This window comes from Penicillium hispanicum, assembly GCF_028827665.1.
Source record: "Penicillium hispanicum strain IBT 35686 chromosome Unknown utg000003l_segment0_segment0, whole genome shotgun sequence".
NCBI lineage: Eukaryota > Fungi > Ascomycota > Eurotiomycetes > Eurotiales > Aspergillaceae > Penicillium > Penicillium hispanicum.
In genome coordinates, this window is record NW_026623195.1 from 271,932 (window position 1) to 298,760 (window position 26,829).

The 26,829-nt window shown below is 54.2% G+C and overlaps 11 protein-coding genes across 11 annotated transcripts; 4 read left to right on the forward strand and 7 right to left on the reverse strand.

The window, feature by feature from the left end:
• Positions 1-229: 229 nt before the first annotated feature.
• On the reverse strand, positions 230-2,945 carry N7459_002504 (uncharacterized protein; the record flags this gene model as incomplete). Its single annotated transcript, XM_056941689.1, has 2 exons — positions 230-2,806; positions 2,874-2,945. 2 exons carry the CDS (start codon positions 2,943-2,945, stop codon positions 230-232), a joined length of 2,649 nt encoding a protein of 882 aa, XP_056801572.1.
• Positions 2,946-3,079: 134 nt separating this feature from the next.
• Positions 3,080-4,459, forward strand: N7459_002505 (glycosyltransferase family 15 protein; the record flags this gene model as incomplete). The annotated part of the gene is made up of 4 exons (XM_056941690.1): positions 3,080-3,221; positions 3,284-3,547; positions 3,610-4,228; positions 4,303-4,459. 4 exons carry the CDS (start codon positions 3,080-3,082, stop codon positions 4,457-4,459), a joined length of 1,182 nt encoding a protein of 393 aa, XP_056801573.1.
• Positions 4,460-5,405: 946 nt separating this feature from the next.
• N7459_002506 (cytochrome c oxidase subunit VI) lies at positions 5,406-6,259 on the reverse strand (the record flags this gene model as incomplete). Its single annotated transcript, XM_056941691.1, has 4 exons — positions 5,406-5,524; positions 5,614-5,731; positions 5,868-5,913; positions 6,069-6,259. The coding sequence occupies 4 exons, from the start codon at positions 6,257-6,259 to the stop codon at positions 5,406-5,408; spliced, it is 474 nt and encodes a 157-aa protein (XP_056801574.1).
• A 1,434-nt stretch (positions 6,260-7,693) lies between these two features.
• On the forward strand, positions 7,694-8,860 carry N7459_002507 (elongation of very long chain fatty acids protein; the record flags this gene model as incomplete). The annotated part of the gene is made up of 3 exons (XM_056941692.1): positions 7,694-8,104; positions 8,170-8,452; positions 8,517-8,860. 3 exons carry the CDS (start codon positions 7,694-7,696, stop codon positions 8,858-8,860), a joined length of 1,038 nt encoding a protein of 345 aa, XP_056801575.1.
• A 1,012-nt stretch (positions 8,861-9,872) lies between these two features.
• N7459_002508 (uncharacterized protein) lies at positions 9,873-10,412 on the reverse strand (the record flags this gene model as incomplete). The annotated part of the gene is made up of 1 exon (XM_056941693.1): positions 9,873-10,412. The coding sequence occupies one exon, from the start codon at positions 10,410-10,412 to the stop codon at positions 9,873-9,875; it is 540 nt and encodes a 179-aa protein (XP_056801576.1).
• Positions 10,413-11,849: 1,437 nt separating this feature from the next.
• On the forward strand, positions 11,850-13,316 carry N7459_002509 (uncharacterized protein; the record flags this gene model as incomplete). The annotated part of the gene is made up of 1 exon (XM_056941694.1): positions 11,850-13,316. The coding sequence occupies one exon, from the start codon at positions 11,850-11,852 to the stop codon at positions 13,314-13,316; it is 1,467 nt and encodes a 488-aa protein (XP_056801577.1).
• Positions 13,317-14,265: 949 nt separating this feature from the next.
• On the reverse strand, positions 14,266-14,671 carry N7459_002510 (uncharacterized protein; the record flags this gene model as incomplete). Its single annotated transcript, XM_056941695.1, has 2 exons — positions 14,266-14,429; positions 14,494-14,671. 2 exons carry the CDS (start codon positions 14,669-14,671, stop codon positions 14,266-14,268), a joined length of 342 nt encoding a protein of 113 aa, XP_056801578.1.
• Positions 14,672-14,705: 34 nt separating this feature from the next.
• Positions 14,706-18,895, reverse strand: N7459_002511 (putative nicotinamide nucleotide transhydrogenase; the record flags this gene model as incomplete). The annotated part of the gene is made up of 2 exons (XM_056941696.1): positions 14,706-17,593; positions 18,355-18,895. The coding sequence occupies 2 exons, from the start codon at positions 18,893-18,895 to the stop codon at positions 14,706-14,708; spliced, it is 3,429 nt and encodes a 1,142-aa protein (XP_056801579.1).
• Positions 18,896-19,715: 820 nt separating this feature from the next.
• N7459_002512 (putative amino acid permease) lies at positions 19,716-21,831 on the reverse strand (the record flags this gene model as incomplete). Its single annotated transcript, XM_056941697.1, has 9 exons — positions 19,716-19,894; positions 19,946-20,348; positions 20,410-20,532; positions 20,587-20,930; positions 20,985-21,105; positions 21,162-21,463; positions 21,513-21,561; positions 21,640-21,660; positions 21,730-21,831. The coding sequence occupies 9 exons, from the start codon at positions 21,829-21,831 to the stop codon at positions 19,716-19,718; spliced, it is 1,644 nt and encodes a 547-aa protein (XP_056801580.1).
• A 1,559-nt stretch (positions 21,832-23,390) lies between these two features.
• On the forward strand, positions 23,391-23,930 carry N7459_002513 (uncharacterized protein; the record flags this gene model as incomplete). The annotated part of the gene is made up of 1 exon (XM_056941698.1): positions 23,391-23,930. The coding sequence occupies one exon, from the start codon at positions 23,391-23,393 to the stop codon at positions 23,928-23,930; it is 540 nt and encodes a 179-aa protein (XP_056801581.1).
• A 654-nt stretch (positions 23,931-24,584) lies between these two features.
• N7459_002514 (Zn(II)2Cys6 transcription factor) lies at positions 24,585-26,372 on the reverse strand (the record flags this gene model as incomplete). The annotated part of the gene is made up of 1 exon (XM_056941699.1): positions 24,585-26,372. One exon carries the CDS (start codon positions 26,370-26,372, stop codon positions 24,585-24,587), a length of 1,788 nt encoding a protein of 595 aa, XP_056801582.1.
• Between the last annotated feature and the right edge of the window lie 457 nt (positions 26,373-26,829).

The window sequence follows — 26,829 nt, forward strand, 5'->3', positions numbered from 1 at the left end:
CGTCGGCAAAAGCATCTCGAAACCCAATCGAAAGTGCTCTTCTACATCTATGAAAAAGATATTACGAATATACCAAAATGCAGAAAATTTCGTGTTCATCATTAAATCGCTATTCCTGTATGCTAGGAACGGGTATTATCTCGATAGAATTCGTAAGAGCATCGTTAAAAGCAAGATCTGAGCGAGCATCCACTGGTCCGGAGAGGCCAATCGTCTATTGCAGCTTGCGTCAGGCTTTCCTCCACTCTAGCCTGTCAGCCAGGATGTTCCAGCTAGGGAGACCATCCGCGCGAGCAATGCCTTTGACTCCATCTGCAATGAAACTGATCAGATGATCATACTGACGCTTGACATTCCGCATCTGGTAGTCATAAGGAGAATCGCGGAAGGATATCGTAAGCGTTTGCTCGTGGTCATATTCATCATCGTCTTCATCCGAGTCGGAGTCAAAGTCGATTTCTGTGGTTCTCTTCCGGTGCAGGATATTTGATCTGCCACCAATGTCTTGGTCAGACAGACCATCTTCAGACGCGTTGGTGTCGAATGCATGCACAGCTTGGAGGTCTGCAAAGTAGACGCAAAGATCAAGAAGATTAATTATCGCTTCGTGAATTGGGGAGAGATTTTTCGAAAGCAGACACTGATCTTCAAGGGAGAGCATGTAGGATTGGTGTGCAGCGATCATGGAGTCGACGTCCTCCGCCTGAGACAGAACGCTACGTAGTGAGTGGTCTGCGGCAGCAATGACGAGATAGGTGAGGTGAGAGTAGAGGAAGTCGAGGAACCAGAGGAAGTTATGGTGGAGAGCGTGGACAAGCGTATCATGTCTGTCATCTGGAGATTGTTTGCGTGCAGCACGGGTGCGTTGTCTCACGATTGCATATTTTGCTCGCCGAATCTGCATGAGGAAGACAGAAATACGTTGATAAGATTCAATGGCATCTTGGGTGATGATGTTGGCAATGGGCCATGGGAGAACGTAGTCGATGGAGACTTTTTCGAGTATTCGAACGCTTCGGCTTTGGCCCTGAGTAGAAGGAGAGGAGGGTTCCTCTGACCGGATCACCAATCTTGATGGGTCAATGGTAGACATTGCACTGAATGCTGATCTTGTCAGTTCTGTGAGTAGGAACTTGTCGTCCCAGGAGCGACCGCGGTCCATTAACTCGAAGATTTTAGAGTCAATTGCACCCATCATGCTAATATCTTTACCGAAGTAGACGTGCTGCAGAGCGTCAAGAGAGGTCCACAATCCGCATTGTTCATCCAGTTCGGTTCGCAACAGACCAGCACTGACTGAGTTGTTGACATTCACCAGTCTGTCAAAGGTAGACTCGACCAGTGCATAGAAAGGAAGCGATATTGACGATGATGATTTGGTTGGATAAATATCGTCGAATATTATGTCGAGGGTTTCGGATTCTGAGCGATCAGGCAGTGCGTTGAGATGGCGCAAGAAGACCATACTCTTGCCGATGGTGAAGACTCTCTGTGCGCCAAACTGCAAGAACCGGGGAATATTTTGTTTTTGACTGCCTTCATCCAGCATATACCAGTCATGCCAGAGCGTTCGGAGTTCACCGTTTTCGCGAGTCATTCGCACGAAAAACGCGCGGTCCAAGAGGTCAATCTGGCCAGTCTCCATCCAGAGTTGAATCGACCGCGTGTAGGTTTTGAAGCAAGAAAAGAAAAGTGTGGCGAGTACCCGAGAAGCATCATCGTCGCCAATAGCTTCCAGCATGCACACTGTGTCGTATAATAAGTCGAGGCAAAGCATGGGTTGCTCGATCGAGTTTTGATCCATTCGAACGATCAAGCCAGAGAGGTGAGTTAGGTAGATCGAATGTCGGCGAACGTCATCAAGGAGCTGAATGAGACTGATGGTCGAGGCAGGGGAGAGATACCGGCACTGGGTCTGAGAGAGAACTGCGTCAAACTCAAGCAGACGCGCCTCGAGTCCTCGACAGAAAGTCTGCATATACGGGATGGTCTGAGTGAACCTTGTGAAGCGACGCACAGCGTCAACTTTGGCGCCGATTTCCGTAAAGGAGTGTAGTATTGAAGCAAGAGCTTCGCTGGAGGAATGAGCAAGTGTATAGCTGCGATCCACCTCGACATCGTTATCTAGGCGCCAAAAAATCGAGGTTGGTAAGCCTTGCAGCATGAATATTACCTCTCTGGCGACTTGTAATTCTGTAATGATTCGAGATGTGTCGCTTTTCACTCGATTGGCTGGTGATGGGTCGCCTTGTTTCCAGAATTGGGCCTTTTGAATGGAAACGATGAGCTCCTCGTCTTCACCCGAGACGAATACCTCATCTGATATGACGTAGTCCTGTTCCGGGGCACTGGGGGTGCGCGGTGAGGCTTTAGGAAGAGATACTTCGCTGGTGACGGACGCATAATCATCGTCCGACGAATCAGCCGCAAAGTCCACTTCTTCCCAGATATCTTCACTGCTGTAGGCGGTGCCATGAGCATTGAAGTCAGACCATGATAGCGAATCAGGCTCTGCTTTCACCGTGACAGGCTTTGCAAGTGTCTCAAGCTTAGACAGTAGTGCCGGACGATCTGAGAGCTGAAGTAGCAAGCTCAGAATCTCGGGCTGCCATGAGTTGCGACAGTCCTCTAATTCCACGAGACGGCCGTGAAGAGCATCGGCTAATTCTTCGCGATTCAGAACCTGGAATTTCTCCAGGAGACCATCCAACTGTCGAGCAACTGCAAACTGATCAGTGCGTCCATGAGCACCGGGGCGTAGCGCGCAGTCTACGCGCCGCTTGAGATTCTGGACGCGCGGGGACACCTAAAGTGGTGGATCAGCACGAATTCCCTCGGATTGGCGTCAAACGTATGAGATGCGCAACGCTGACCTTTTGGTCGGGTGGGACCTGGGCCACCGCGGTAATCAGGGCATCAGTCAGGGAGCCCAGGGCGAGTGCCATGATCAGCGATATCTGGCGGGTGCAAGTAAAAACCGCGCGGCCAACTGGATGACGCGGCGGCCGCTAATCCACAAGGGGCAACGGCCGGACACCTTACAATCTTCCGCCTTCCCCCTTTCACTCATCTCACAATCATGGCGATCGCACGACCTATTCGCATGCTGGGTGCGGCATGCATCCTGCTCACGCTCTTCTTGATCTTCCAGATACGCCAGGGCTCCCAGGGTTCCAACTCGAAGCTGGTCCATGGCATGACCAGGGATCCCCTTCTAGATCGTCTGTTGCCACTCCCGCGATCTTTGTCTTCATCTGTGACCACTACTAACACTATCCTGCAGCGACGGGCGAACCGGCTGGCAATCTATGGCGAGCAGATGAGCACGATTACTCCCCGAGCAGCGAAAAATCCGCCCGCACCAATGCCGCCCTGATCTCCCTCGTTCGCAACGAGGAACTTCACGATTTACTCAGAACCATGCAAGACCTCGAGCGCACATGGAACAACAAATTCAACTACCCCTACATCTTTTTCAATGACAAGCCATTTACTGAGGAGTTCAAGCGACTGACTCAGGCTGCCACCAAGGCCAAGTGTCAGTATGGTGCGGTCACCCAATTCTTGTTGGCTCCTTACTGGGCATTGACTAATCGTGGGATTGTGCAGAATTGGTACCAAAAGAGCACTGGGAAGTCCCCAGCTGGATCAGCATGGATCTTTTCCGTGAGTCAGCCCAGTTATTGGAGGAGCAAAACATCCAGTATGCGTCCAAGGTCTCCTACCACCAGATGTGCCGCTGGAACAGTGGCATGTTCTACAAGCACCCGGCTCTCAAGGATTATCGCTACTACTGGCGCATTGAGCCCAATGTCAAGTTCTTCTGCGACGTCGACTACGATGTGTTCCGCTACATGGAGGACAACAACAAGACCTACGGCTTCACCATCAACCTCTACGATGCGCCTCAGACAATCGCGTCGCTGTGGCCAGAGACCAAGAAGTTCCTGGCCGCGAACCCGACCTACCTGAATAAGAACAACATGTGGGACTGGATCACGGACGCCCAGGCCCGTCCCGAGCATACCGAGGGTGCTAACGGATACTCCACGTGCCACTTCTGGTCCAACTTCGAGATCGGTGACTTGGACTTCTTCCGCGGTGAGCAGTACGAGGCCTACTTCCAGCACCTGGATCGCGCCGGTGGTTTCTTCTACGAGCGATGGGGTGATGCGCCGGTCCACTCTCTAGGTCTCGGTCTCTTCGCGGATTCCAACAGTGTCCACTGGTACGCTTTCAATTATCCATTGCTCTTTGATATGCTTCCAGAACGTTGTACTCACGTTTTTATTCCACATCTAGGTTCCGTGATATCGGCTACAACCATATTCCCTACTTCAATTGCCCCAACTCGCCCAAGTGCTCCGGCTGCGATGCCGGCCAGTTCTTCTCTGGTGCGGACTGGCTCTCCAAGGAAGACTGCCGACCGACCTATTTCAAGTACGTCGGCACACACTGAGTGATAGGCCATGATGACGATCTACCCTCTCCTCACAATATCTGTCAAATGATGACTTGATATTTGCATCACCCTCGCATACCCGATGAGTATAATCCCAACACTTGGTTGTCTGGGTTCCCTGGCGTTTGAGCGAACACATACCTCTTGATGAATCTTGCTTTTCCTTTCCTCGCAAAATGACGTTTCTGGCTGTGGATGCTGTTGAAATAGAGAGCTACTGCAGGTCCAGCCTTCTTTGTACTTATATTGATCTACAACTGCAAATGGTTTGGGGTTTTATGTTTCTATCTTTGCGATGAGGTAGTCGTGGGTGGCCCGAGATTAGGTCACAGACCCTCTTTTCGTTCGGATATTTAGGAACAGATACAGGTAGGGTACAGGTAGGGTATGAGAAATAGATATGGTTGTTTTCTGTGTTACATTGTTATCCTGCTGCCTCTCAGGTAGCTTGTCCGGTATAAACGGAGTCATTGTAATTATGAATACAGCCAGAATGATAGGTCTGGGGAACTAATGCCGTAGTTCCCCTACAACTCAGCACTACGTGACATGCATGGAGGGGCCAACAGCTTACCTTCACTATGGTTCTACTTGCATGTCTACAGGCTTATCCAATCAAATACGAGCTATTGTGCAGGAATGTATCCATGTTCTGGCTAGATTTCAACAAAGGAAAATGTACGATCATCCGCCGGCCATGGCCACGCGCTGAACAAGAGAGGAAGATCGATTAAGCACCAATCAAGGCACGTAAGAACCTTTTCCAGACAACAGCAGCACTAACAACACAGAAGATTCTAAAGTATGTATACAGCTTTCTCTTCTACCCGATCTGCGTCCCGGCCAACGGAAACCGCGCGATCGGCCAATGGCGACATGGGGGTGGGTACTCAGCTGAGAGAAAATTGATGGGAGGGAAGAAACACAAATCATGGACGCTAGTTTACTCCTCCTGGGGGTAGAGCTCTTCCCGGAGAGCGACGCCAAGCTCCTGGCGCAGACCCTCGAGAGACTCGACATATTGCTTGTACTGTTCCTGGTTCTCGACCTTGGCCTTGATGCCTGTTGGACACGAAGGGTTAGCCCTGGGGATCGTAGCGACGATTGGGTTTGCGTTTGCAGATTAAACGTCTCAAGGGGTGCGCGCATACCCTCGAAAACACGGACGGCGGTGGGGAAGTCGTTAACACGGCGGGCGGCCTTCAAAGCCGCGGTCAGAACCTCGACGGAGGGGACGAGATCGTAGGCGAAGCAGTTGTTCAGGTTGCGCTAGCGCGAGGCATATCAATCAGCAATGGTTCCAATGGCACGGGATTCAAGCCCAGACGAATTTGTGGCCGGAGATGACCGGCGATAGGCATCGCATGAGGATCAGTCATCTCTCGGGATTGCTGTTCGGTCTTACCTGGAGCTCGAAGACATCCTGCACACCGTCGAATTCCTTCTCAAATCTGCCATTGGGACACATGGGTCAGCAAGAAAAGGTCTAAACGGACCCTAAGAAGTATCAAGACTGGAGCCAGCCGGCCCCTAACAGTTCGGGGCTCCGTCCCCTCTTCTTCCCCCGGGTTCAAGCAATGCCAATCGCGTGCAGGTGATAGCATACCGGGCGGAGAACTCCTCATATGTCTCGTCCTCGTGGCCAGAGAGGAGCTTGGAGGTGGTACCGAAGTTGCGGGCGCGGGCGGCGGCCAGAATGGCTGGGGTCTGCACCCGGGACCGGATGATCGGACCTCGGGCAAAGCTGGCAGGGCGGACGGCGCGCGTCGCGACACGGAAGATGGACAGGGACGACATGTCGGAGCGGAGGACTGGGCCGTGTCAATGGGGTGGTGTGGTGAGGGGAGAGTGGATGGAGACGGGGAAGGGAGAGGACGAAGTGTCGTGTACCCGGGCTGGATTTTGCGGGTGGTGTGGTGTCGCTGCCTGAGGCTGGAGTGCCATTGGGGCTGAGTCATCACCCGATGTGGTCCGTTTGATCGCAAACACTCGATGCTGATTGGCTCGAGCCAGCGTCACCATTCAAGAAGTGCGCATCATTGGCGGGCAAGTCGGTGATTGCGCTTCCATCTGACTTGATACATCTGTATGGTCTGTATGTGCTGGAGAGACTATTGCTTTGTTTGTTGGTAGGGATTGTATAGACCTCGAAAATGCGGGAACTCTTGGTCCCAATGGCTTATCCAATAACAGTAGTCCTAATACATATTCTTGGAACGCATTGCTGAGTATACCTAGGCAGGAATGGACCGGCCTGTCTAGACCATGAATCATTGGTGAACGCAGAAAGACACTTGCTCGTGTTGTTGATCATGCTAAATGCTACCAAGGCAAAAAGGCTCTGGTCCTACAACCATCCTGAGATGGACGCAATCGCAATGCCTCGGTTGCCACTTGGTTCGTGCAAGATGAACTCGGTTATACCTCAATCGATTCATCTCCGACCTTTAAGATGGAGATATTTTGAATATTCAATACACTAGCGAGAACTAAACAGTCCGCGCTAGTGCTGGCTTGAGGAGTGTTGTACAGCCTCGGTTGGTAGAGTAGTATACTATGGAATAATGCCCAGGTATGATGGATGGGTACACTCTCGAGCACTATGGCCCTGTTGCAACCCTCTCTGAGCACCCTCAAAGACCTCGGCAGATTTATCATTCGACCTGGACAGACAATTGGTGTCGCAGGGCAGGGTGCTCATCACAGGTTCAGCCATTGGGGGCTGTGGAGTGTTTACCCCCGGAAACGGGCGAGTCTTGAATTCATGTGAAAGTTTGGTACCTGGAAACGGCTCCATATAGTATGAGACTAAAGCCATCACCGCGACCACCAGAAAGCATGATAAGGGGAAAAAATGAACTATGGGAAAACATGGAGCATTGACAATGACCATGGTCTCTGCTATGAAATAAATCGCATCCTTCCACCCTCCATACGCTCCCCCAAAGCGCCCGGAAGCCACGGCTGTCGATTTCCCCCCTTTTATGGCGACGCTAGGCCCGTTCGGGCGGACGCGCCGGACGCAAAAAAGTCACGCTGGTCTCTCGCTCGTTCTCCTGTTCGTCTTTTCTTCTTCCCCAACGTCGGTCCTTTCCTTTCCTTTCCCAATTCCCCTTGTCCCGTCGCCCGTGTCGCGACTGCTAGCAGTCTGAGCCAATACTGCTGCTTCCCCCCCGGGGTCTTTCTACTCGACTCCCCTCTCGCTCCTTGTCCAACTGGGCACCGGTCATCATGGCGTCCGAGTTTCTTCAGAATGTGCCCCTCCCGACCATTGATCGGCCATTTGGCATTCACCTGTGGCCCATCTTCGATAAGGCCTACGAGTACCTCATGGGATACCCGGCCAGCGAGTTCAAGTTCGTGGAGGGTGTGACCGCGATGTCTACTTTTAAGGAGACCGCGGCTCTCATGGTGACCTACTACGTGGTGATTTTCGGCGGCCGTGAGGTCATGAAGAATTTCCCCGCCTTTAAGCTCAACACGCTGTTCATGATTCACAACCTCTTCTTGACCATTGTCAGCGGCATCCTGCTAGTCCTGTTCATTGAGCAACTGCTGCCGACTATTTGGCACCACGGCGTCTTCTATTCCATCTGCGACCACCGCGGTGGATGGACTCAGCCGCTCATCATGCTCTACTACGTGAGTCCTCAAGTGCGCGCCGCCCCCGACGATCAATTCGACTGACTCGTTCGCTCTCCCCGCAGCTGAATTACCTGAACAAATACGTCGAGTTCATTGACACCGTATTCCTGGTTCTCAAGAAGAAGCCCCTGACTTTCCTGCACACCTACCACCATGGCGCTACTGCCCTTCTTTGCTACACTCAGTTGATTGGTCTGACTGCGGTGCAATGGGTCCCTATCACCATCAACCTGCTGGTCCACGTGGTCATGTACTGGTACTACTTCCAGAGTGCCCGCGGCATCCGCATCTGGTGGAAGAAGTATATCACCATGCTGCAGATCCTGCAGTTTGTCATTGACGTTGGTAAGTCTTGGTGGAACCCAGGAAAGTGTCCTCTTCCATTTTCTGATACTCATGATCCGAATAGGCTTCATCTACTTCGCTTCGTACACCTACTTCTCGTCCGTCTACTTCCCTTGGGCCCCCAACATGGGCAAGTGTGCCGGTGAGGAGTTCGCCGCTCTGGCTGGTATTGGTATCATCACCTCGTACCTGCTTCTGTTCATCTCCTTCTACATTGCCACCTACAACAAGGCCGCCAAGGTCGGCCGCCCGCGTCGCAACACCGGCAAGAAGTCCTTGATCGATATGAAGAACTTCGAGGTCCCCTCCCCCGCGGGCGCCCAGACCAACGGTAGCGCCAAGGCCTCGAACGGCTCTGCCTCGACTGGCCGCTCCAATGGCCCCGTCACTCGCTCCCGCAAGGCGTAAAGGGCTTCCTGAGCGGGTGGGTTGGTCTTTTTTTCCAAGCCTACCCCACGGAGGCCTTGCTCGGGTGGACTTGTGTGCGAAGAGCACTGTCCTGAATCATCATAGCGGGCGTGTTGGGGATCACGCCTCGACGACCAATCTTCGAAACCAAAATTCTTCGAACATTATTGCGGCTCAACTGTGGGAGCAAGAGCAGCGCGGGGGACAGCAGCCTGCTCTCTGGTGATTCACTTTATAACTGTTTAATGAATGACCGTTCATGATGCCAGGCTCGCTGGTCTGGCGATCTATGTGGCATGTACACCGGGTGATGGAGGAGCCGGGACCGAGGTATGTTTCTTTTCATCCAGGCGGGCTGTCGGGCAGTCCTGGATCCTGGTTGTATTCTATAATCTCATCTTCTTCTGTTCATGTTTGTCTTTATCACCTCCCCCTTTTGAACCTGCTGGTTGCAGGCCCATTTCTTGATTGGACTATTCCACCTTTTATTGTTAGTATCCATAGATGTTAGGTCCCACATATCATGCTCAATGTAAGCAATTATGCGAAGTCCGAGTGAAAGGAGTATGTTGTCCGTCGAGTTCGCAAGAGCAACGCAAGGTCGGACTGGTGTGGACATTGCATTTCTCCGGTCAACATTGCCATGTAGACTTGCAGCTGCCAATAGGTAGCGCCTGCATCCAAGTCAAGAACCTACCGCCTGGCAAGACTCGATAGCACTGACGAAAGCAAAAAAAAAAGCTTTCCTCCGGAGCATCCATTTAACCTTTCCTCGTCTAGTCACAACAAACAGCGCTTGTTGATGGGGGAACGAACGCGCTCTTACACGGTACCACTCACTATGGACCGTTGCTTCAATGTGCAGCATCACATCGGTCCCACCACCATGCAGGAACTCTGCTGATGCGTAGATCCGTGCAGCTGGCCTGTGCAACGGGGGACAAACCACAGTGACAGATCCAGACCGGCCACATCGAGCAGCGAGGAGAGAACCATCGCCCACTACCAGAGCTCAAGCCACCGCGCCGACAATGGCAACCACCGTGTCCATCTCGGAGGCGTGGCCGATGGGCGCAGTGACAGGTCGATCAAGGCCAGCCTCCTCCACGCCAGCCATCCACGTAACGTGGGCCGGGATATTGTCAATAGTGCGAGATCGTCGACGCGCACCCGCCATCTCACGCCCGCGTCTATACGTCTCCGTCTGCAAGAAGAACGCTATCGAATGCGCCCGCGCCCGCTCGGGAGCAGAGGTTGGAAAAGCACCTTGCTTGTCTACCACGGGCGAGCGTAAACCGCACACCCCCCGACGAGGACAGCGCATGCAGGGCTCGAATGAAGACGTTGCGTGCGCAGACCGAAAGCAGGCGGATGGGTCGTGGGTTGCCTTGTCGACGACGCCCAGCGTGGCATCTGCCATGGCATGGGTTCTTTTTATAAGGACCGGGCGGATTGGAAAGCCGGCCACGATTGGAAGTGTCTCCGAGAGATGGGCGCGCGGGCGTTCAGCGGCGACGTTTCCGGGCTTGATGCAGCTGTCAGGAGGGGGCATGAAGGCGGCTAGGTTTCTGTGAGAGCTGCGGAGTCCTTGCCTGAAGGAGCTCGCTGCAGTGGCTCATCATGGTTCGCGAAATGGTTGGCTGTCCAGTCCTGAGTGCTAGCCAGTTCCGGTGTCAGTGCATTAGTGCATGGATTGGTGAATAGTAATCGAAAAAGAACAAAGATCGAAACGATAGCGCGAGTGGGCAAAGCTTGGGCCGTGTGGAGGGCCAAATTCGCCGACCACGCAAGGAAAAGGGATGATTGTCGATGCATGTAATGATGTATAAACGGGCTGGGCCAATGGATATATCGGGTGTCTTGCCGAAGGGATTCCTGGCCCCAAAGCCATCCAAGGATGACTGTAGGTACACAATAGCACCCCTGGAGATACACCTGCAATCCTTTGCCTCAGATGTTGTCTGGTATTCTCATCCTTCTCCCCTCATTGCCCCCAAAGGCCCCTGGAAGCCCCCTCGAGGGTGCATTCACGCCCCTGGGCCAGTTAGGGTTACAGGGCGGGCTCCTACGATAGGAGCTGAGAAGGCTGCCCCTGGAGTGCTGGATGTCCATCGAATCTGTCATTCTCAATCTCGTCTAGAGGACGCGACCCCTGACATCGCCACCGCGGTCGCAAGGACCGCGGTGCAGATGCCATTTGCAGATGCCATTCCATCACTCGGTATCAACCGGAGCTCCACCGATCGACGGTTTCGAGTTGCGACGGGCGTTTGGCGTAGCGTGTTTGAGTTAGATACACGCCCCACTGCTTGGAGCAGCGGCTAACTGGGCCATCGTGAGGCTTTTGGTCTGATTCACCCTGCGGGCGCTTCCATTCGGACAAATACTGTAGTGTCGTGTCTAACAGGACGGGCCAACTCCATGACATCCCAGCATTGGCTAGTCGGTTGAGTGTGAAGCGCACCACGACCACGATGATCGATCAGATTTCTCGGCGTTAAGCTCTTAGCCTCAGCTGCGCGTCGCAGGAAACTGGGCCACCCTAGTTGCGCGCTCGTCCTCCCGTCCTGGAGGGGTTGACGCCCTTGGGCCCCGGATGCAAGGGCAATGGGCGAAATGCCCTGTCACTGCTGCTGCATCGGCGAATCACGACACACTCGACCTGGCGACTAATGTCCTGCAGGAGACTTCTCCCAACACGTGGATCAGGTACATCCCTCTCGCTCGCTTCCTGGTTCTCTGCTCTGTCGAAGGCGCCTCCCCTGTTCATCCTCCGGTCCCACTCGCCTTAAAGACCTCCAATGCCCGTGGTCCTGCAGATTGCGCTTTCTGCCCCGTGGGATACTGGTTGCGAGACACTCGCTTGGTACGCCTTTCTCACTTGCCCCTCTTTCGTTGCTGGCTGCTTCGTCTCTCTCTCTTTCTCTCTCTCTCTCTCTCTCTCTCCACGGCTGGATGACTCGTGCTGAACACTGGGTGACTAGCCACGATGTATGAACCCACTGCTGCGCTGGATCTTCACCGTCTGAGCCGGCAAAGCCTCCAGCGCCGTTACGAGTCCGATGAGGAGGATGTATCCGAGTCCGAGGCCGGTGGGCAAGACTTTGTTCCTTCTCTGGTAGGCTCCCAACGAGCCGGCACCTTCGACTCAGATCTGAGTGCCGACGAGCACTCCCACATGGATCCGGATTCAGACCGGGAAGAGACCCTGCTGGCGCCCTACTCCGGGACCAAACGACCCCGGCCGGTGTCGATGGACACTATCAAGCGGAACAGCGGCGCCACCTTCGCAGAAGATGCCTACGTCTTCGACCCAGAAGGGGAGGTGGTCCTTGAGCTGCCCTCACCGGATAGCACTCCGGCGCTTGCGTCGAATCTCTTCCTGCAGCCGAACATCTACGTTGCCCCTAACTCCCCACCCATCAGCAGCCAGCGGGCTCGATCGTCCTCCCCGTCGTCTATCTTTTCGGTGGAAAACGCCGAGATCCAGGTGGCCAAGAAGGTCACCTTGATGGAGCCGCCTACTCGCCCGACGTTGGTCTTCATCAACTCTCGAGGGTCTCGGTCCAAGGGTGCCAAACCTCGCTCCAATATTCTTCGTCCACGAGGAAACACCCGGGACCGTGAGTCGCGCGTCTTCGCCGGGAAACTAGAAAAGGGACCACAAGTCCCAGATCGGAATGATAGCAAGCCCACCCCACCGCGAGACTCCCAGCGCACAGTGCCATTCGAGCACGAAAGGTCAACGAGCTCATCGCTGGAGATGTCCACACTGCACGATCATACGGTACAGACAGGGCCATATATCCCGCCATGCTCCCCAAGAACACGTCCCCTGTCGACGTACCGGCCACGACCATGCACCTCTGGCTCCGAGAAACCCTTCCCAACGATGGGGGCCATGCGCTCTCGTCGTCCAACCGAGCCAGGCCGACGGCCGGGCTCAACCCGCACCAACAGCAACAGCAGCGTCCTCTCCTATTCCTCACGACCAGCCTCGCCATTCCTCAACGACGATCTTCGACTCACCTACGTCCCCGACTACAGCAGTGAACTGGGCTCCCCTCTCTCCCGCACCTGCAGCCCGGTCTCCTGCGCCTCCTCGCCGCCATCCTCCATGCCATCCACCAAGCGCGGCGTCTCCAACATGCTCTCCCAACGCTCCCCGATGATGCGCCGCATGACACGCAAACACTCCGCCGCGTCCAGCATCCACTCCATGAGCAGCCTGCGCTCCGAAGTCGACGCCAACCTCCCCCTGGCGTCTGCATTTCCCCTGCCCCCGGGCGCTCCCAACGGCGCTCACTACGCCTCTACCATGACTACGATCAATACCGACTCCCACGTCGTCCGGAAATCGAGCCAACGCCGACACGCACGCCACAATAGCTCCGCGCCGAGCGGCAGGGGGTTCATGGGCCTCAAACTCGGGAAGAAGTCGTTTACGAAGCCTTAATCCCCCCCCCCGCGTTCCTCCCACGGGAGTCCACCAATATATTAATCGCATAATGTCTTTACTTGGGCGGGAATATATATTCTTTAATGATGCCCAGGCTGCAACTTTGTTGTTTCTTTTCACGTCCCTGAGTTTCTCTTTTCATTTGGCCTTGATTATCTTTCTCCGTTATTCACAGGGCACTGCTTTAGATCCTGGGCGGTGATACTCCCCGTTCTCTGGCCTCACTACGGTTTTGCCGATGATTGATTTAGCGGGTTTCTCGGTGCGGGCGTTTCGGATTGTCTTTGCTACTACTATTACTCTTGGTTTATCGGTTTACTTGCCACCGCACCGGATTGTCAACGCGGGAATAATGTATCATCACGAATGGGAATTCGAATTGAATGGAACGGACTGGACTGGGCGGATTCTTGGTTTCACGGCTGGATCATGTCTCTCTTCTAGTCTACCGGGGATGGATGCGCGGTCGTTTGCAAGTGATTGCTGTGATGGGGTGAAATTGGAACTTGTCGGGGCTCTATCGTGGGATGGTGGCCACCCTGGAAAACTACGATGATGTGAGATTTCATGTTACTAGCTAGATCGACTTGAACGGGAGTGCAACGTGTCTTGCGCTAGAAGGAAGGTCATGATGATGTGCCGTGGTTCGACCGGTAGTTCGTAAATGTAGTGGATCTTGGGACGCGATGGGGCGAACTAGAAACGCTAGAGCCGGATGATGCCCGCGTCTACTTCGGTGATATCCACCCCGCACGCGAGAATGCGAAATTACAAGCAAGACGAACAGATTGGTATACTGGATCCAACGGTAGATGAAGAGCATGAGATACCGTGGAAGCCCGCCAGAGACAGAAATAACGGGGACAACGGCGAGATCAAACCCGGGGATCCGATAATCAATAACAATGAAATTGGCGACACTATACAGCCCCGAGCGATGCTCACCTTACTTGCGTGCCTCCAGGGCGGCTTTGATGGCTATTCCGTACCGAAAGTTAGGGCTGTGGAACTGGCTGGGGGCAGCGAGAAACTCACCATCGCAGGAGGACTTGGCATCGCCGAAAAGCATCCTCGTGCCGGGCATAAAGAACATCGGGTTGGGGACATCGGCTATAAAGACAAGCTATCTGTTAGCAAAAGGCGTGGGTAGATCGAGATCGAGGGGCAGACGTACCATATCCACTGGACATGCCGCGCTTCATCACAATGACTTCTTTGCTCTTCCACGCGTGCAGGACTGGCATGCCCGAGATGGCCGAGTCGGGTTCTAATGCGATCGGGTTGACTGTGTCATTAGCCCCAATGACGAGCGTGACATCCGTGTCGGAGAAATCGTCGTTGATCTCGTCCATCTCCAGCACAACTGACCAGAGTTAGTGCGTCTCTTCACAAGAGAGGATATGATGGGACAAAGTCCTTACTGTCATAGGGCACTGACGCCTCGGCGAGCAGCACATTGCACTGGCCGGGCATGCGGCCGGCTACAGGGTGAATGGCAAAACGAACGCTAACGCCCCGAGCACGCAGAATGCGAACGATCTCGGCGAGAGCATACTGCGCTTTCGCTACGGCCATTCCATAACCAACGATGATGATCACATTCTCCGCACCGGAGAGCGCCTCTACGGTGTCATCAATACTGGTCTGTGTGACCTCACCTTCGATCTTCTTCTGAGCCTGTGCTGGAGCCGAAAGGCCGCCAAATAGCACATTGGCCAGAGACCGGTTCATGGCGACGCACATGATGTATGATAGAATGGAACCGCTGACTCCGATGAGCGAGCCGACACTGGTAAGGAGCGGATTATTGAGCATCAAGCCTTCGGCGACGAGGGCAAACCCGGAATAGGCATTCAGCACGGTGATAACAACGGGCATGTCAGCGCCGCCGATGGCTGCCGTTGTCGTGTAGCCTTTCATAAAACTGAGAAGGGTATTCGCGCCCAGACAGGTTGCTGCAATGGCAGGATTTGCTGGAGCCATGGTGACGAAGGCTCCCATGGTGGCGATGTTGCTTCCCAGGAGTGTTGAATTAACAACATGTCGACCAGGCAGAATCTTCGGACTGGAAGACATGCGGCCAGCGAGTTTGAGGAACGCAACAATCGAGCCGGTGAATGTGACTCCGCCAACCAAAACGCCGAGATACGCCGTGACCATATGCAATGTGGAAATGTCCGCGATGTCAACCATCACGCTACCAATACTGGTCAGGACAGCTGCGAGACCGACCACCGAGTGCAGAGCGGCAACTGTCTGAGGAAGTCCGGTGGGAGTAATGCGGCGACCGATCAGCCCGCCAGCCACAGCACCAGTGCCAGCAACAGCAGCAAACTGAGTGAGAGTCTCAGTAGAGAAGCCCACAGCAGCCAGTGAGGCGAGAATACCAGAGGCCACGCCCAGAATGCCGAAAATGTTTCCACGTCGAGCGGTCTGTTGCGACGCAAGCCCAGAGATAGAGCTCATGCACAGAATGGTACTGATTAGGTATCCAGCTTGCACAAGACCAGACACTCCAGTGCTGGCAGCAGCTATAAAGCCACCGCCGAACAAGACTGCCGGGATAGCATAGAGCCATGGGTATTCCGGAGGATCAGTCGGACGCTTGAACATGTCTAGCATGCGCTTGGTTACTACAAACCCACCGGACACGTTCACAAATGCTAGGAGGACCGAGGCAGCACCGAGATATTCAGGGAGAGTGGTTGGTACATACCCACCACCCATGATGAACAGCCCGCCAATGCCCACCATGCCTGAAATGGCATTGGTGACACTCATGAGCGGCGAGTGAAGAGCAGGAGCAACTCCCCAGACAGCACGGTAACCAACCAGGCCCGCAAGGCCGAAGGTCATCATGTTGCTCATGAAGATTGGACCCGTAGCTTTTCCAAGCGCGAGAGTGGTACCCATGGCTCCCGTGACAGCCGTGACATCCCGAGTGGCCTTTTGCCACGGTGTGAGGGCAATTTCTTCCTCCTTCTTAGCAGCCATTGCCTGGGCATTGGGCTTCGGGACTGGAGGCGGAGCAGGCGGCGCGGCCGGTGGAATAATCTCACCATCACGCGTCACGATGGATCCCCGAACAACCTCGTCGTTGAAGTCGATGCCAAAAAACTTGTCCTTTGGAGCCATGGAAAGCAACAATTTGGTGATATTGTTGGAGTATAGAGTCGAGGCTTGAGTTGGTAGGCGAGAAGGCAGATCAGTATAGCCTATTATCGTGGCGTCCTTGTAGCTGGCCAACTGCCCGGGAACAGTGGCCTCGCAGTTCCCACCCGCCTCTGCAGCAAGGTCCACAATGACTGAGCCGGGCTTCATGGCTGCCACCATCTCCTTGGTGATGAGTTTTGGGGCAGGTCTTCCTGGAATCAAGGCCGTGGTGATGATGATGTCCACCTCGCGAGCTTGCTCCATAAACAGTTTCATCTCAGCCTCGATAAACTCCCGGGACATTTCTTTGGCATAGCCACCCTGTCCGGCACCATCTTCCTGGATGTCGACCTCGATGAATTCCGCACCTAATGACTGGACCTGTTCACGAACCGCAGGACGGGTATCGAAGCCACGAACAATGGCACCCATGCGCCGGGCCGAGGCGATGGCACTCAGTCCCGCCACACCAGCTCCAATGACGAGTACTTTGCTCGGAGGAATCTTTCCCGCGGCCGTGACTTGGCCCGTCAAGAAACGACCGAAATGGTTGGAAGCCTCCAGCACAGCCTTATACCCGGCGATATTGGCCATGGAGCTCAGCGCGTCAAACGTCTGGGCCCGAGAGATGCGAGGAATACGATCCATCGCAAAGGCAGTTACACCCCGGGCAGCCAGTGCCTCCACGAGCGGCTTATTCTGAGCAGGGTACAAGAAAGAGATAATCGTCGACCCTTTGCGTAGAGCCTGAACCTCATTGTAAGAGCCTTCTGCCTGAGGATTGCGGACTTTTAAGATGATATCACTTTCCGCCCAGATTGCATCGCGGCCGACGACCGTCGCACCGGCCTTGTCGTAGGCCTCGTCTAGTAGCTGGGCCCCCTCGCCTGCGCCACGCTCAATCAGCACACGCGAGAAGCCCTTCTTCAGAAGCATGGCGACATTTTGTGGCGTGATTGCCACGCGACGCTCGTTCTGGTGTGTTTCCTTGGGCACACCGACGGTCAACGCGGAGTAGGGAACAGTATCCGCCGGAGGAGTGGTGGCAGCAGTGCGCTTGGAGACAACGGGCCATTGAGAGAGAGCAGGCACGCGCTTCTTCTGCGACCCCGCAAGAAAAGCTACCTGGCGGTATTGGGAGACCGGGGGGACTGATTGCGGGCTGTCATCAGTGAGGTGCTCCCAGTTGGACAGACAGGAGGCTTACTGAGAAATGATTTGCCCGTATGAGCCCTGGAGGCCGCGCGACACAGGCTCAGCGCCCACCGCGGGGATAATGGGACACTCATGACAAGTTTCGCGCAAAGATCAGCGCAGAGAGACCAGGATGCATCCGAAGAGCGTTGAGGGCGAGGGCGCGAGGGAAACAAGGGGGGAAAGAGGGGAGGAGGAGGGAAAGAGAAACGAGAGGCGCGAAACACAGCTCCCACCTGGCGATGAAACGGTAGCCGGGTCAGGCCATCGCACTGAGCACTGAGCGCGGAGAACAGAACGCATAGACTCGGTTCATCGGGTATTTAATCGCGCCACATCTTATTTCCCCGCGGGGGCAGGCGGGGAGACGTGTGGAGAAGATCGCGCGGCCGCAATGCATCTTGGCTGCACAAGAGCGCGATATGCAGTGCTTGTAATGGCCATCATCCAGCTGAGAAGAAGCTTCACGATCATCCGACATCGCTTTGCTCTTCCAGGGTCTCCGTGCAATCATTGCGTGTCGGACTACATGTGGCAAGACGTCATACATCGAGGCTCACTCAGCAGGCACGATCCAGTCTATACCAGCGCATATCGCACCCCAAGAACCTGATTAGTGACAACAGCATTTCTGTCCAATTCGACTATTGCGCCTCCGGATCTGCCAACCGTTGATATTCCCACCGACCCAGCACGCGATGGGATTTCCGCGCATCCTCCCGAACCCACGGGCCTGTTGGCGAGCCCGCAGTCAACTCCTCGAATCGCCGGCGATGTTCTCGAAGTCGCGATGGAATCTCGTCTCGTTCCTGCTCCAGCTTCTGTAGGGTTTCCACCTCTGCATTTGTGGGGTGAGACTCCCTCCATGTCGTGTGGAATGTCTCGATCTCCGCCACCAGAATGTCCTCCCGCCGGAGCAGCGCTTGCATTTCCCTCTCCGCATCTTGTTTCTCCTTGATATAGGCCATTTGTCTCTCTCTGCTGGTCGACCAGCAGAACAGTTTAGCCAGGCGGTTGCAAATGACCAGCGGCCTCGTCCACCCGTGTCGATGACAGTATGCTTCGAGGTTTTCAAAGATGTCCATCTCTCCGGCATGGGATCGGAGGGCGCTGAGCCCCATAAAGCAGAGGACTAACGACAGCGGCACGACGACGAAGAAAAGGATGATGAATCCCGCACCGAGGGCTATGAATTGTGCCCAATAAAGCACAGGCGTGGAGATGGCCATGTTGGCTGCTGATCTGCCAGCGGGCGGAGGAGAGAGTCGTTCTTGCAAAAAGATGTCAAGGTTGGATAGACATGAGCGCGGAGGGTATCCAACAGGAATAGGTTCAGAAAAAGAAGAAAAACGCAGGAGCGATGACTGTGAGCCTTATGTCATGGCCTGCGTAAACAGATGGGGCCGACGAGGCTGCGCGAATTGACGCTAAACACGGACGACTAAGTGTTCGAGTCGAGGTGCTACGTAAGTATACAGCTTGACGGGTCCGCTCGTCAAAGCTTGTCATGGTAATCTCGTGTGAAGACCACAAGGAGAATCATATCTAGAAACTCATCACCGTGCCCGGACTCGACGAGAAAATAGCTGGAGACAAGAGTAGCGAAGGAATTCTCAGCTCTGCAGCGTCCAAGCGTAAGCAGTGGAGCGTCAGCCTTGCCGGCCTACGAAGTACCTAAGATTATTTACGGTTGCCGGTTCCCTATAGGTGGATCGAGATGCCCGGAAACCCCCTCTCTCGTTACCGATAACCAATAGCGAATCCCGTATATCCTCGTGGGGCCGTTATTAAACTCCAAATCAATTGATAATTTTCGGCCCCAAAGGAATGGTGACTGATACACCAGTTATTTTGCACTGAAAATGGATGAAGAGTGCATTGTATTATTTGTGAAAGAACAGGCAGAAGCATTGGAAGGTACTGTTGCCTCTACATCTATATACTGTCTAGAAGTCTCAGAAATGTATGTGCAGACTTAGCCAAGTTTGATCTATCCCCAACTCCTCCGGGTCTTACTCAGAAGCATCATTTGCATGCCACCAAAGCACATTATTGAGTGTGACTCGGCTCACCCCGATCCGAGTGGTCAACTTCCTCCACAGTCTCGACGGCGCCCTTGCTGTCGATGAAATGCGTGATGCGATCACTCGGCAGCCAGGCACTTTCAGGCATGACAAAGTACGAGATGAGAGCGAAGATAGTCACACCAGCCATGATGATCGGCGCATCTAAAAGATCGAGTTAGTGGCAAGCTTCGTGGTCGGGAGGTGGCAACTCACAGTTCAAGTTCGCCCCAGTGACGGGCCACTCGTACGGCGAGAAAAGAACAGCGACAACCCAGCCGTTCCAGAAAACGCCAATGAACTGGAAGGGCTTGCTCCAACGGCCGAGACTCCACTGGGGTGTCGGGAAGCGTTTGGGAGTACAGAACAGCCGGCCCAGACAGATGAGACCATAGGCCGCGGCACTGGGTACACCGGCTGCGGAGACCAGAGACGTGAAAGCCACGTTCGAAGGCAGGATGGTGCAGGTGATTAGGGCGGCAACCCCCCACACGACGATGACGGCGTTGCGCGGCTGGCCTCCGTGCACCTGGGAGACCCAACCCGAGAAGGGGAGGACACCGTCACGGGCGACGGCGAAGACGAGACGGGAGGCGGCGATAATGGCGATGGCGGTGTTCTGGTACTAGTCAGAATCCACAGAGACACTTGCGACTGTCGGAGAAAGTGGACAATCTTACCAGCCACAGAGCAAGGATGCAGATGATGTTCATGAAAATGTGACCACCATTACCCAGAACAGCGGCGTAGAGCGGGACGAAGGGTTGCGGAGATCCGTACTGCATGAGCTGGTCGGCAGTGGGCTGCGTAGATGTCAGTATTTCTGGCACGTCCGCTCGTTGAAAGGCGATGCTCACCGCACAGAACAGGAACAGAATGATGGTAGCCAAGCCACCGAATCCACTAGCAACGGTACTCCAGAAGATACCACGAGCGGCAGTGACGGAGGCATTCTTGGTCTCCTCGGCAACATGGCCAGAGGCGTCGAATCCGATCAGAATACCGGCCGTGGCGAGGTAAGAAAGACACCAGTTCCAGCCGGCTGGAGCACCGGTGCCGTTGTAGGTCGTCATGAAAGCCTCGTGGGTTGAACGGAAGCCCCAGGTGTTGGCAGTGCCGATAGGAAGCCAGATGAGATTCAGGAAGAAATCCAGCATGACGATGCCAGCGGAGGCCCAAAATACCAATTTGAAGTAGCGAGCTGCAGGCACAAGTCAGCGACGAGGCAAGAGAATCACCTCTTCGTGAGACATACGGGGTATAAAATTCAGCAGGGCAGCCAGGGCGAGCATCACCTCGGTGCAAATCCACTGGACAGCACGGAACTTGACACTGTCAGTGTCCTTGGGGAAGTCGACATTGAACACCGTCAATTCCTGTAAGGATGGTCAGACTGAATAAATCAGCGTCAACGAAGCCATTGCAGACATACAGCAAGCATGTAGTTTACGGCCGATTGAGTGTTACTCGCGCAGAAAGTCGTCCACGCCGTGGTACTCCACCACGCCACGATAAAGCCAAGCAGACGACCGAAACGAGGACCACCGGCCTCGGCAGCCCAGAGATAGATTGAGCCCGCGGATGGAGAGGCGGAGCACACCTCCGCAATGACGGCGGCCGTGATGAAGGTGAAGACCATCGTCACCAGGTAGCTGGTCCAGTAGGCCAAGTTACCACCGCCAGCAATGCCAGTGCTATAGGTCACGCGGACGCCGCCAACGAAGTAAAGCGCAGCTAGGATGATATTAGCCAGTTCGATACAGGGTCACTATTTGAGACATACCGAAAGTCGTCGCGAAGTTCTCAAAGAAGGTGTACGTCCGGTGAAGCACCTATTCCAACATCGTGAGTCTGTTGTTTTTTTTTTCGAATCATAGAAGTTTTTTCGAATCATAGAAGCTATGACCTACCGGCTTGTAGCCCATGGTTTGCTAGAATATGGCGTTAGCAGAAGAAATCCCCAGAAAGCGCTCAGACACGCGCAGGTAGCACCAACTCACCAGCAAAGCCGCATCATCCTTGCCCTCGACTTCATTGCGCTCGCCAACGCGTTCATCGACATCCAGGTCATCGCGACCAACCAGTACGTCCTCTCGTGCCATATTTGTCGGCAGTGACGGTGTCGACCGACGATCCTAGCTTCACAGCAACGCGAAAAGGAAAACCCGAGCGTCCGGAGCTGAAGAGAATTCCCCAAGGGTATCCGCACGTCCCAGACACGATAATGGCGAATCGATTTCTACCTCTCACGACGAAGAAGCTGAAAATTTCTCCCAAATTGACTTTTGGCCCTGAATTTGGTTACGGCGTTTTGTGCCGCCGGTCAGAGTCTTTGGCCAACCCCACCGGGCGGAAATATTAGGGAAGGATGCACTACGCGGGCGCCTTTCTGAGAAACGGGCAATCAGGATGAGATGCTGCACGCGGGTCCTCGATCTAATTCCAGGGCTTGCTGTGTCAGGTCTGGGTAGTCGTTTTGCCTCAGACAAGTCCCGACACCGGAGGAACGTCGGCGTTGTGTTCTTGTTCGTGATGCGTGATGCGGCGACAAAAATCAGATTACCACGCGCAGGCCGAAGAATCAACGACCGGGAAGATCATGCGAACGTCAAGGGGAATGGACTAGGATTGGATGAATGTGAGGTTTCCAACTTCCAAACGGGAGTATGGAGTACACTTGAGTCGCGGAGAGACCGGAGCTGGCTGGTCCGCAACAGGTTGGCGCAAGCTTTTCCTCTTCCTGTTGGGCTCCGCCTAGTTGCGGACCCATTGACGTGATAAGTGAAAGGAGGAATCTATGGGAGCGCAATGCATCGCGAGAGCTGTACTCAGGTCATCGCGGGCAGAGCTGGACTCGCAGCACAAACCGCCCACGGTTCGTGCTGCGTAGCTTTGTAGGCTCTGCCCGTGCAAGTGTCGCGCTGAGCATCATCGATCCGATCATGTCCCGGTAGCAAAAAGCAAGCAAAAAGCAACACGGGCAGAATCACCGCAGCGAGACGGTGATTCGTCGGGCTGCAATCCACAAACCGGTTATACCCAGCGGGGTCCACTAGGTCTATCGCAGCCTATAAAGGTCAGCCTTGAGTCTACCCCTGGTATAAATTGTTAGAGGGGGACCAGCAGCCTAACCTTCGGCCTCTTTGGTTCAGCATGTCCGTTTGACCCCTACCGACCATGTTCTATACCTAGGCGTGTGCCCAGGCGTATAACACTTCCCATATGCAAACGACCCGAAAACCTTCGGCCAGGGACTATAGTGCCCGGCAGTGTAATGCAACAAATCATAAGCACTGACGGCAAGACATGTGGCGTATTATATGCATTTGATACGCGTCTTGTGCGGGCGCATCGAGCAAAGCAATGAAGCCCAACCCAAGCGACCTTGGCCTTTTACACCTCCCGGATCAATACTGGAGCCGAAGGCATCTGTGCGCTAGTTGACGAGCATCTCAGACCGCTATCTTTCCTCGTAAATAGCAATCATCTTTCAACCGATACCATCTGCTTCTCCCTGCTTTCTTCAAAGGTGTTATAGGCTTGATCATTGACAAGTTAATCCACATAATATTGATCTGCTAGATCCTAACAACATCTCCATGTAACAGATCCCACCTCTTCAATCAAGCAACCCTCGCAACTATCAATTGCGGTATCCAAAATGGAAGAATCAACGCAAAAGATTCGTGAGCATATCATGGGCCAGATCCCGGAGACCATAAACAATTTCCTCCGCACGATTGATTCAACAGGAATTCGGATACTTGGCAATACTCCAAACAGCGTCCTAGACCAAAATTGCTATTTGGACTCCATACAACCAATTGTATCGAAGGTCGAAGAGTCTCTTCACAAACACCGACCAGACGCCCAGGCGCGCTTCCTCGCAGTGGACATATATCCCGGAAAGCACTCATATTTTGTGCTCGACTTCAATAATGTCGACTATGTCTATGAAACTGCTCATAACGACTTGACACTAGTCCCTGTGTGCGTCCTTCGCCTGTCGAAGAGGAAAATTGGGATTTTCCGACGGAGAGAACTAGATGATACGATCGCCGAGAGGCTCGCAGAGATGCACAACGGGCATGGGAATGATCCTTTGCCGTTGGTGGATGATCATAACCAGACGGTTGAGTATCGCTACCCGCGCAGCTTTCAGTCCAGCTTGCCATACGGTTCCCTCGGTTTCTCTCCATAGAGCCAGAGCGGCTGGATGACACTCTCCCCAAAGATATCAACTCATTCAGTTCGATGTTTCTATGCCCTTCTTCATCCCTCCAGAATGACAGACAGTACTTTGTGTCTCGGATATCATCTACTATTGAGGCGAAAGCTGCTGCAGCTCCAATTAGGCAGCTAGCGCCGTTGTGTGGGAAATTGCGACAGAGCATAACATGTGATGATATCTAAAGAACCCAACAGAGACTGTGGTCATGGTCGACTACCTTCCCGATGCCCGCTGTGTTCCCCTGGATGAGAGGCGCCCTATAACAGTGGGGGGAAATGCTGGGCACCCAGCTCATGGGGGCAGGCTCAATTCTACTCAGTGAGCAAAAAGCGGCGAGGGAGAGCACTAAAACGGAAAGGGAAAGTCAAGATTTGGCAGACATTATCCTGTGTATATGTCTATATATCGCGAAGATGCAAAGTATAGGCCCGCTAGACCTATGACGTCTAGTCTAGCATGCTGATATGTGTTGATACGTGAATATGTGTACGTGCTCGAGTGTCTTGGGAGGGCCCCTGCCCACGAGACCGCCGCCTGGCGGAATGTGTGAAAGAAAAATCCATGTAGCAGTAGCATGGACCGACATGGCAGATGATGGCAGATGAAGGTGCAACTCATCCTGAATCAAGGCAGGAGGATATTCGACTGGATCTCATCCAGCGTTTCAGTCCAGCCTTCGGGAAAGGCTCGTCGCTTGAACCAGACCCCCTCGAGGAGCTCAAGAGCCTTGTCGACATTCTTAAATCCAAACCGTTGGAGCTCTTGCATGGTCTGACGGACATACTGTTGCTCCTCTTCCTTCCGAGTTTCCTGACCGGCAATGAAGAGAGGCCAAAGGACCGCCAGCTGCCCCACGTCCTTGGACAATTTGCGGATCAAAGTGAGAATGCGAGTGATCAGCATGTCCAAATAGGTTCGATCCGAGATCCAGTGCGGTCGACCAGCCCCCGCCACCTGATGCAGGTGTACGAAGGTCGCTTTTTCGTATGCTTCAATGCAGCCCACGTACTCCAGGACGTCGGGAAATGGGAATTGTCGTAAGCTCTCATCATCCAATTCCATGTCACCCAGAAGCTGTAAACTGATCGGCGTGCTGGCGCGCCAGACAACCAGTCGATTGAAGATCTCCTTGTACACCATGTCCTGGTGGTCGGGAGACATCCACTGCTTGTCTCGCGCAAAGGTACTGATGGCCGCCTGAACCTCCATCATTCCCGACCAGGCTTGTCGCAGCTCGACTAAACGTGGATCATCAGGCGTCGATGATGAAGATAAGCTTGGAGTCCCAAGGTTGTATTCCCAGCCGCCACCGAGCGTCCTCCAATAGTTTCCTTCCACGACTGTCCCGCCAGGGGTCGCACATGCACCGGCCACATCGAGGTAGGACAATAGCGACACCAAAAAGGACCGGAGAGGGTGGTTGGACTCGGCGACCCGCTGGACCTCTCGGGTTGAGCTTTTACCAGTATGAGGGTAGAAGAGAAGGTTGTAGATTTCGCGTGCGCCTTGGAGATGGACAGCCCAATTCTGATGCTGCGAATCCATCATCTGCGAATTTGTTAATGCATTTCCTCGGGACACGGGTGCAAGGGATGTACCAACCTCGAACAGGCACAATAAGAGACATGTTGCAAAGTCTGTCATTCCAAGTTGTTGGCTCTGCTGCGCATATCGGGACCGGAACAACTGAACCACCTCTCCATATTTGCCCATCGCCTGTTGGAAATGCCGATTGCGATGCGGTCCGACTGACGTGTTGGCAAGATGCAATGCACCCAGGGCCTGCATCGCACCCACCATGGACGGGGACGAGCGCGCGAAATCCGGGAAATAGCTACGGTATGGGTTGGCATTGGTGGAGTTGTCATAGATAAGGAGGAGGGTCGACACCTGGTCGATGAAGTGTGTAAAGTATCGGTCCTCAACGTATTGCATCGGCTGAGGGACCGAGTTGCTGGAAGTGATCGGATCCTGGAATTTGAACCGGGTGGGCGATTGCACCAGAGCGGCCGGAGACACAACGACCGCCTCACATGCATCGTCCTCTTGGTCCGCTTGCTTGAACACAATCGTCCCCGTGCCGGGCAGAGACTCGGTCGAGTCCGGCTTGGTCGTCTTCGGCCGCCTCTTGGGTACTTTGGCCGGTTCCTGCGTCTGGGTAGGACCATAGACCTTGAAGGTCATGCGACCCTGTGTGCCATCACATTCTAATCCCAACCGGGTACAGTTCTTGCAGGCGGGCGACGCCTCGTCGCAGCGGACATGGCGCCGGCGGCAGGTCGAGCAGCCGGTGAAACCTCGATGATGCCAGCGGCGAACGCGTTTCCGCGGCGGGGCAGACGACGGCGTTTGGGACTCAGGCGACTCGGACGATTCGGCCGTCACTGGAGCGCCCACGCTGCGAATCTCCATCGGGGAGCAGGACTCGGGGAGGGAGAAGGTAAAGACATGAAGACACCCATCAACGGTCAACGCAATGCATTGCGGGCGATGGAGCCTGGGGAAGGTGGACGGAAGAGGGCGAAAAAGACAGGATGAAGAATCGACGAGGTTGTGGAATTTAGGCGGAGCGACGGAGCAGAGGGGGGGCTGAATGGCTGATCGCCGTGGTTGATCATCCTCGCCTCTCCACACGTTAACCTTCTTTTGCCTCACCCACGAGCTGGTCTCCGTTGGATGTGTGCGGTTCGATTACACAGACTTACACGGCCCTCTGGCTGGAAAAGGGCAGACGGCATCCTTCGACGGCCGCTAGCGCTCGCTGGATCAAGCCTCAACGCCGTGCAGAACAGCGTTGGGCGATCTCATTGGCTCTCGTTGGCTCATCGCTTGATTTGGGGCCATGAGCTTCCAATCGTGAGAAAAAGAG